Source organism: Seriola lalandi, unplaced genomic scaffold (assembly GCF_002814215.2).
Source record: "Seriola lalandi dorsalis isolate HSWRI2012SDOR001 ecotype SW California unplaced genomic scaffold, Sedor1 jcf7180002054553, whole genome shotgun sequence".
NCBI classification, from domain to species: domain Eukaryota; kingdom Metazoa; phylum Chordata; class Actinopteri; order Carangiformes; family Carangidae; genus Seriola; species Seriola lalandi.
The window spans coordinates 159,720-168,939 of record NW_019525106.1 but is presented as its reverse complement, the minus strand read 5'-3'; the positions used below and the strand labels follow the sequence as shown (position 1 = coordinate 168,939).

Genomic DNA, 9,220 nt, shown 5'->3' with positions numbered 1-9,220 from the left:
GGGGTTGATAGCAGCATTGTAAGAAAGACAGAGATGGAGTATTAGCTCGCACTTGACACCACTGCTGTAAGTCATCATGGTCTTCTAGTGTCTTTGGTATGTGGAAAGTCAAACATCAAGGCATCCTGACCACTTCTTTTCCACTCTAAAGAGCGATTGCTCAGCTTCAAACTGACCTTGCCATGTGTTTCCATGTAACAGCAGCTGCGTTGCTTTGCTGACTGTAATTAAAAATATCATGTGTTCAGTCAGGAGGTTTTTACAGTCAACACAGATTCGTTGCGGGTACATTTTCAACCTTTGAAAGATAATTATCACATGTGTTTGTTCTTGTTTTTGCATTTTCATGTAGTTTATGTAAATGTGTGTCCATGTGAACTAGCGCAGTGTATGCTCTGTACATCGTCTCGGCGTTGGTGTGATATAGTGTGTGTCTCCACATGCAATTCCCCCTCCAATCTTCCCTGGCTGTTAGATGAGTGTCTGTGTGCTACCCCAGGGTTGCTCAGAGGGCAAGCCGAGTCCTGCTGCACATCAACAACAAGAGGCTGTAATGAGCCAAATGTAAATAGTGCGTTTCCAGAGGGGAAGTGTGATGGGATTTGGGATGAACATCTGCTTCTTGTCTCCCACAGACTCCAGAGGACCACGAGGGTGAAACGGGGATCAAGTCCAAGGAGGCTCGCAAGTACATCTTCAACTGCTTGGATGATATGGCGCAGGTATGCTGTTTCAGTATCACAAAGCACAGCTCTTTGGACAAAAGATGGATTTTTTTTCTTTCTTTTTTTTTTTTTTTTTGCTTTTGTCTTTTTCTTCAATCGCACCCACCTGTCTCACATTTGAAGCTTCCTCTGATGAGGCTACTCAGGTCCTGGGCCAGTTTGATCCATCACATCCCGAGAATTATCTATCAAATATTTGAAGACCTTTAAAATATTTATCCTTTCAAGCCCTGATCTCCAGATGCGGTGGAGCTCTGCTGCTATATAGAATTTTACAGCAGTGAAATGAAAGCAGCTGTTCACTGAAAAACCCTTCCTCAACTCTGCCTCTGCTCTTCATTTTGCTTAACTGCGGTCTAATAAGTTACAGACAGACATTTGAGCTGAACATGTGGCGAAGGCTGGTTAACTTGTTAGATATGTACAGTTTGCTTTCTTATTTAAGCTGGGACGAGTGTTGTGGCTACGCCTTCGCTCCGTACATCTGCAGTGCATGTAAGCATGTAGAGGGCAAAGGTACAAAATGTTGTTCTGCCCCCCCTTCTCTCTTTCTCTTTTACTGACACACACACACACACACTCATACGTGCACACATTCCAGGAGATCCCAACCGGTTTTTCAGACCAGCTCAGTGGGACCCGCAACATATTGTGTCTGCACGACACATCTGGTTAGCCCCCCTGCAGCCCTGCATGTCACCTGAGGGAAACTGTTTGTTTAGGAGGATCTTACATAACTCCAGGAAGTGACTTATAGACTTACATGCGGAGAGGCACTGTCATTGACCTCGCCTACATCTTTTGTCCCTTTCCTCTGAGACTCAGACTGAATTCATCTCTCCACGGTGGGAAAGTTCACATGTAGCCAAGACATTTTTGATAGGACGTGCCTGACAGTGAGATGATAGTGAGTGTTGTTTTGTTTCCCCTGACTTGGCCAAATGCTGGTTCTGCTGGCAGATAACGGAAGCAGTGATGGAAAATTACAGTGTTTTTCCCAGGTCCCTTCGAATCTCTGACTGTACTCACTTGTCATCACGCTCCTCGATGCTGCCTCTGATAAAGACTAGCCAAGAGATAAGAGTTAAGCAGGTGAATTATTTCTTTTGGAATATGGTCATCTTGGTGCCCAACCAGCAGCAGCAGCAGCAGCAGCAGCCTCTGGAAACTGTCTATCTGGATACCCAACACATGTAGCTACTTAAGTGATGGAGACAATTATGGTTGTCCAGTAGCGCCCAGGGCCGCTGTCAGGCCTGTCTGGAATAACATGCTGTCAGCTGGGGCAAGATACTATCACTGCCTGGGTTTGTTGAATTTGCAGTTACCACACACACACACACACACACATGCAGCATGGAGTTTAATGAAACCAACCTGCAGTGGTATGATATCCCCTGGGTCATCTCTGTCTCCTACGCTTCAAGCTCTGTGTCCCATCTTCCTCTCACTGTTGCAGCCAGACTCAGCTTACTACAGAAACACAGAGGAGATACAGTCGAGCTGCACAGGCTTAATGTGGGAGAAAAAATGTCTATTTTGCCCCATCTCACTATCCCGGCCGTATAAACAAGTCAGCCTTGTGGACATCTGTCTCCGCGTGTATAATGGATGATATAGCTGAAGGCCCTGCAAGACAGAGGGGCTGGGTGCCAGGAAGAGATAATGAACCTCCTTTCAGTCGTGGGAAATGTGGGGAGGCTTTAGTCACAAGTATATCTAATTTGAGTAAATCAGAGACCCAACTTACAGAAAATGGCCCGATGCAAATGGAGGGAAGGCCAGAACTGCTCAAAAATGGATTTCACTTTGATCTGCAATCATGCGATATCTCTGTTGATAGGAGTGAAGCCACGGCAAGAGGAGCAGCATGTTCTTCACCTTATCTTCCTTTTTATTAGATGCACTTAAACACACTCTTCCTTTCTTCCGACCTCTCCTCCCACTGTGAAATAAAGTTTATGGGCGAATCTGCACATGTTGTAGTGCTGTGTAGAAGATGGGCCTGCATCCTGCATGCCTAACTCCACATCTCCTGAGGCGTAGCCCAATCTGTCCCACTGCTCGACATCTGCCATCCCTGCCCTTACTCCAGAGTGGCATGTCAGTGCTCCTCACGGCACAGATGTGGCTCCATAAACAGCCGTTGACATGCAAGACACGCAAGGCTTACCGTGTTAGTGGAAGCCCCTGTGTTCTTTAAAGACCATTTTCATTCAAGATTTGGAAATGTCAAATGTTGCCTATTGCTGTTACTGAAAGCAAATGGAGCCTGAAAATATCTTTTCTATCTTGTAAATTCACATACTTTAAAATTAAATTAAATTAAAATTAAATTTATGATTGCAAACTTATTTTTTTCCTCTTCAGGCCTCTCCTCATCCAGCCTGATTATTGTGCCACAACTCAGCCACATGCTATGCATGTGCCGCCGAACTGTACATTTCCCAAAGTCATCTCTTCGACTAGCAGAGGACAATGTGATTATTTCTCACCTCATTCTGCAGATTATTCCTTTATCACAGCCAGCGGAGATGGCAAGCAGAGAGGAATGGTTACAGAGCCTGAATAACCTGCATAGAGAGACAGAATTGAATCAGATTTGCGGTGTTGACTGGCAGCACATCTGATAGCCCCTGGAGCAGGCCTACAGATAAGGGCTGCGTCCTTATGAAAAACAGGCCTGCTACCTCTGCATGGCACAACCACAATAAACAAGGCTGCCTGTTTGTCGCCACTGTCCCTGTCTCTGTCCCTGTCGCGTTGCCTGACAATCTGCTTGTTCTCTTAAGCCCAGACAGGCTATATCACGACCTTGTCCTGCTTCCTTCATTCCTCACCCCACATGACAACCCGAAAAGCAAAGCCCAGACCCCAGAGTGATTTCCTACCAAATCAATTCCTGCTATTTATGTAGATTTGCATCAAAGCAGAAATCTGCTGCTTTCCCCAGTATTTATCCACAACCTAAGCTGCAGTGCTTAATACAGATGAAGCAACATGATGTTCCAAGGCAGCTTCCCAGAACTGCCTCAGAACATATTTAGGTTAAGTTGTCTTATGTCAGCTCTTTCAGAGGCACTCAGAAAATGGTGTTCTTTGTGAAAGGGTTCTTTAACGACTCGCCAATGGCAGCATTTATTGGGTTCATGTTTTTTGTTTGTTTTCACATCTTAGGAATAGATAAAAATCTCAGTGAAGGCGCCAGGAGATATTTCAAGTGGTGCTATGAATACCAGTGCAAATGTTTATAATGTCACTAAAGTGCAAGGTTATCACTGGGCTCTGTGACACACAAACTGACACCCTAACTGATGAGGCCTTGTGAGTATTAATAGGTCTCTCTATGGGAATGAACCACGGGAGAGATTTTTCTCTGACGTCTGCAGAAACATTAGAGACCTTGAATACTCAATCAGCTATTTGAAATGCTAAGAAGCGTGTGTGTGTGTGTGTGTGTGTGTGTGTGTGTGTGTGTGTGTGTGTGTGTGTGTGTGTGTGTGTGTATGTGTTTGCTTGTTTGTTTCATGCATCCAGGTGAACATGACATCAGATCTGGAGGGGAGCGACATGCTGGCGGAAAAGGCCGACAGGAGGGAGTTCATCGACTTGTTAACCAAGATGCTGACCATCGACGCGGACAAGAGGATCACCCCCATCGAAACGCTCAACCACCCCTTCGTCACTATGTCACATCTCCTCGATTTCCCGCACAGCACACAGTACGAGCCCCAGCAGACTCTGTTGTTGTTGTTTATTGTTATCAATTATCAGTTTGATCAGTGAAGTAACATCTGCCACTGTCATCTCATTCATTCTCTGTCTCCCTCTCCCGCTCTCTTGTCCGTGCAGCGTGAAGTCGTGCTTCCAAAATATGGAGATCTGTAAGCGTCGTGTCAACATGTACGACACGGTCAACCAGAGCAAGACGCCCTTTATCACCCATGTGGCCCCCAGCACCTCCACCAACCTCACCATGACCTTCAACAACCAGCTGAACACTGTGCACAGCCAGGTAAAGCTGAAAATAAATAAACATCCTCATTCATCAGCAAGCTATTAGGAAACCACTGATAGTCAATGTCCTAGCTGTCAGACACAAGTATGGAAATGATTTTAGCTACGGTTTTTGCATTTCCACGGTGGGCTCCAGTAAAATTATCATAAAGACAATTATATGTTGTATCTTAATAGAGATGCAGCTGAAAGTAAAAAGTACAGATAGAAGTAGTAAAATATGTGACCTTCAAAATAATAGCATTATGAAAATATAGAATGGTTCAAAACGGATAATTAAAACCGAGCCCAAAAATTTTGAATGATGCATTTGCTAACACAGCCAGAATAAAAAAAAATAGAGCCAAATATCAGTGGTTGAACAGCTTAGCATCCCGTGAGCAGCTATCTGTCCCTTTGTTTTATTTTATTTTTTTTTCCATCTGTTCTCCCTGTCCGTCTGCACGTTTCCATTCCTACTGCCTTGGTGCATGTATATCTGTCTGCCTGCATTTCTGCCTGTGCCCCAGGTCCTGTGGGATTGTCACAAAGTGCTGATTACACACATGACAAGCCCTTACTTCCTGCTTGCCTTGCATTCTGGGGCTTTCAGGCCTTAAGAATCCCTTTACCAGGCTTCCTCTCATTTCCCCTCCTCTCCCTCCTGTCCTCCTCTGTCTTCTCTTCTTTCCTCCCATTTCTCCGGGTTGAGCCTGTGGTGCTTTACCGCTTCGTTCTCGTACGGCCTATGAATCGAAACTGCTGACTATTGGCTACTGCCGGAATCACAGAGCGTGGGGTTGCAAGGTTTTCCAGATTGAGCTTAGTTACAACTCCTGCCCCCCCCTCCCCATTCTTTAGTAAACAGAGTTCTTTATCACCAACTATATCGAGCCAGCTCACACTGTGTACCATGCGACAAAAAAAAAACCCATCTTGCTGTGATTTAAATGGATTAACATTCCCTCGGCTTGTCTTTTTTACGCCCGGCTCTCAGGGCATATAGACAGACTTAAGTTAGTGATTTATTCAGCTCGATTCATTTGCAAGGCTGGTATGCATCTTTGGCTTGTATTTTGCTGCTCCTGTGCTTGTTTATGATGAATGCCACAGTGCCGTATTGATTATGTTCCCTCCCCTGGTGTTCATTGAACACGCTAAAGAGAGCAAATGAAAAATGAAAGCGCTGTCTCTGTATTTCCCTCCATCCCTATGTATGCAAAATGAAAGGGCTAAAATTAGACGGTGTCTCGTGGAGCAAATACTTGCTACAAGCTGAGCGAACGGTGTCTCTTAAAAGCATTTGTTTGTCTCCAGGATGTTCCCTGGCGGTCTTAGTATTCCGCATGTCTTATTAATGGTCAAGATGTGCTAGAGTGACCTGAGCTTACATAATTATAGAATGACTGTTGGCTGTGAAATATTACTCCTGTCAGGCGTATTGATTTGGAGGCTAGATAGTGAAGCTGTGACATGGAATGTCAAATTTTGCTGCAGCTCATTATATTGACTCATTATTCTGTACCATTACCATGATATTATCATGTATTCTCCTTATGACTTTATGCTCATTGAAATGTGATAATAAGGGAAAATGCTTGTGTTGCTGTGTGGTTAATTGTGTCAAAATACCGCCTCAAGACATATAAAGCATCAATTCATGCACAGTGTATTATTAGTATAGACAGTATACATTTTTCCGGTCCAGCAGTGCATTACTCTAGTCTAAAGACATGAGGTCAGTAAATGCTGAAAATGATATAAAAGGATCAAAATCTCTTTTCTCTGATGGCATTTTGCTCATTGATGGTTAATTATTCTAAGAATTCCAGCATTGATTGCATCTCTCCTCACATTCTTTCTCTCCCTCTAATTAATCAAATCAACAATGCGCATATTTTAAGATGCGTTCAAATCAGTTGTCCAATTTCCTCAATCTTCCATTGGCTCTCATCAATGATGGATGCCCCAGCTATCCATCTTCTCTTGATCTGGTGATTGTTTTGCATCTTTACCTTTCTGTTTTTGCCCTGCCTGCTTCTTCAGCCTTCCCTCCTTGGAGCACTTCCACTTTCCCGTCCATGCCATCAGAGCCTCCACTCTCATGATTTTTATTTTGGTCCCATCATTCCTTTAGGCCACCAACCTGGCTCCCTCCTCCACCACCAACAATGCCACCCTTTCCTTTGCAAGTCCTGATGTCTCCATACTAAACTACCAATCTGCACTCTACCAGCCCTCAGCTGCCTCCATGGCAGCCGTGGCCCAGAGGAGCATGCCCCTGCAGCCGGGGGCTCCTCAGCTCTGCGCTGCCCGGCCCGACCCTTTCCAGCAGGCGCTCATCGTCTGCCCACCTGGCTTCCAAGGTAAGGAGGTCTGAGCAGTCAGTGTGCATTATCGGGAATGGATAGAATGAGATGTGTGGGGATCTGTGCAAAGCATAAGATCTCAGCCATGAAAACCTGAAATAGAGCAGGTCATGACACAGTAAAGTTACAGTAAAGTAGTTCAACCTTAAGACCAGTGTTTGTTTTAAGCATTTATCTGGCACCAAATACAGTTACTGTAGTCAGTTTTACTTCTGTCTCTTTGCCCACAGTCCTCTTCTTTTGTTGTTAGCTTTCTAGTGTCCCAGCTTTAGCCTAGCAACCCAACAGGCAGTGTCAATTGTATCATACAAACGATGATTCAATGATAACTTGATGAAGCAATTTATCATTTGAAAGGAAATGTTATACCTTTGTGTAATGCTTACTCACGCCCCCTTTTGTCTCCTCTGAGTTTGCACTGAGAGGGCAGAAGAGCTCCGAGGCGTTGTCTTATTTGTTTGTTTATTCTTTCCGTGGAAAGGCTGATAAATAGCTACTGTTTTTTGTTTTTCTCAGTAGAGTTTCTATTTTTTAACATAGCAGAAGGCTTTTGACATCTGTTGAATGCAGATAAATCAGTTTGCACATATAACCCATTGTCTGTTCCCTGGCTCTTAATTTTGCAGATAGCATGATGTTGTTTATAAGTGACAGATGTAGAAAATATTGCTGCACTTACTTGTTGACATTGTGTGTGTGTGTGTTTTATTTGTGCACAGGGCTGCAGGCGTCCCCCTCCAAGCACACCAGTTACTCTGTGCGGATGGAGAATGCTGTTCCCATAGTGACGCAGGCCCCTGGTGCCCAGCCTCTGCAGATCCAACCTGGCCTGCTTACACAGGTGGGAAGATTTTCGAGTATCACAGAGAGAAAACTAATAGACTTTTGTGGGCCTTAACAGTAACGGTGCCTGTGAGACTTGGAACTGCTCACATTCAAACAAAGCTCTCTGCATCCTTCTTTTCATAAGCCTTCACTAAGAATAGTATCTATCGATGGAGGCTGGAAATCACTCAATGTTCGTGACCCTGTTCCTGCTGGCAGCTGTTTTTTCCTGAGCGCTCTTCTGTGCATTGCTCCCTGCCTCTCTCTCTCTCTCTCTCTCTCTCTCTCTCTCTCTCTCTCTTTCTCTCTCTCTCTCTGTCTCCTTGCACTCTCTCCCCCTCGCTCTCTCCACTGCCCCGCTCTCCTGGAGGCTGAGGCCGCCACGGTCTGATGCACACAAAGGCAGGAGCCTTTCACACAGAGCAGGCCTTTACTGGAGCCTGCGCAGCGGAGCCGGAGCTTTAGCTGCTAATATACAGTTGTTGGAAGTAACAGAGAGTGACTGTGCATCACTCTCTCTGCACACACACACTGTAGACCACTTCCATTGCCACACCACCTCCTTCCCTATGGAAATTTCCATGAAGGCTTTAAATATCCCTGAGAATCCAGGGAGTTTGAAGCGCTCCCTTATCTCCAGTTAATCATGCAGTAGGCAGGCAGGCAGCAAGCTCTGTGTGTGTATGTGTGAGCGTGCCTGTATTTCTATGGCGGGTTAATCTGTCAGATACCAAATGGTGATTAGCTCTAGGGCTGGTTCCAAGTCAGGCGCTCCAAATTACAGGCCTCAGAGGAGCCTGGAAGGTCAGGGGAAGCTTGGATGAGGCTGTGCATGACCAGAGAACTCACACCCCCACATTCATGGATATGATGGCTCAATCAAAGGATTAAAAAATAAGAATAAAACATCTATGAAGAAAAACACAAATTGCAATTAATTGATATATCAAGTGTAGTTCCCACATTGCTGCCACGCTCTGCAGGTGTTCACTGTAACCTCTGTCTGCACACATGTTAAACAAAGACAGGCAATAGTTAACGTAAGCAGATGGTTTATATAGGCCAGGCCAGCGAGCAGCACACCTAATAACTGGGTGTGCGGTGTGCGTATTTGTGTTTGTGTGTGTGTGTGTGTGTGTGTGCGTGTGTGTGCATGTGTGTTTCTCCGTGTTTATTCGGTTACTGTGGGAGGTCTCACAAGCTTGTCTGAGGCGTTGTTTGCCTCTTGGTTGCATTCTTCCCACCTGTGCCTTCACCCACCCATTGCTCACTGTAACCCCCTCACCCCACCAACTCCACCCCCCA

At 45.2% G+C, this 9,220-nt stretch overlaps 1 protein-coding gene across 3 annotated transcripts in view; it reads left to right on the top strand.

Moving 5' to 3' along the window:
* The window catches only part of hipk2 (homeodomain interacting protein kinase 2), a 72,295-nt gene that overhangs the window by 51,637 nt on the left and 11,438 nt on the right, over window positions 1-9,220 (top strand). For 2 of the 3 annotated variants that reach the window (XM_023415481.2, XM_087176400.1), the window contains exons 5-9: window positions 636-722; window positions 4,263-4,447; window positions 4,578-4,740; window positions 6,859-7,087; window positions 7,810-7,931. In XM_023415481.2, coding sequence (XP_023271249.1) covers window positions 636-722; window positions 4,263-4,447; window positions 4,578-4,740; window positions 6,859-7,087; window positions 7,810-7,931 — 786 coding nt within the window. The remainder of the gene's footprint in view (window positions 1-635; window positions 723-4,262; window positions 4,448-4,577; window positions 4,741-6,858; window positions 7,088-7,809; window positions 7,932-9,220) is intronic. The other variant, XM_087176401.1, reaches the window with a different exon arrangement.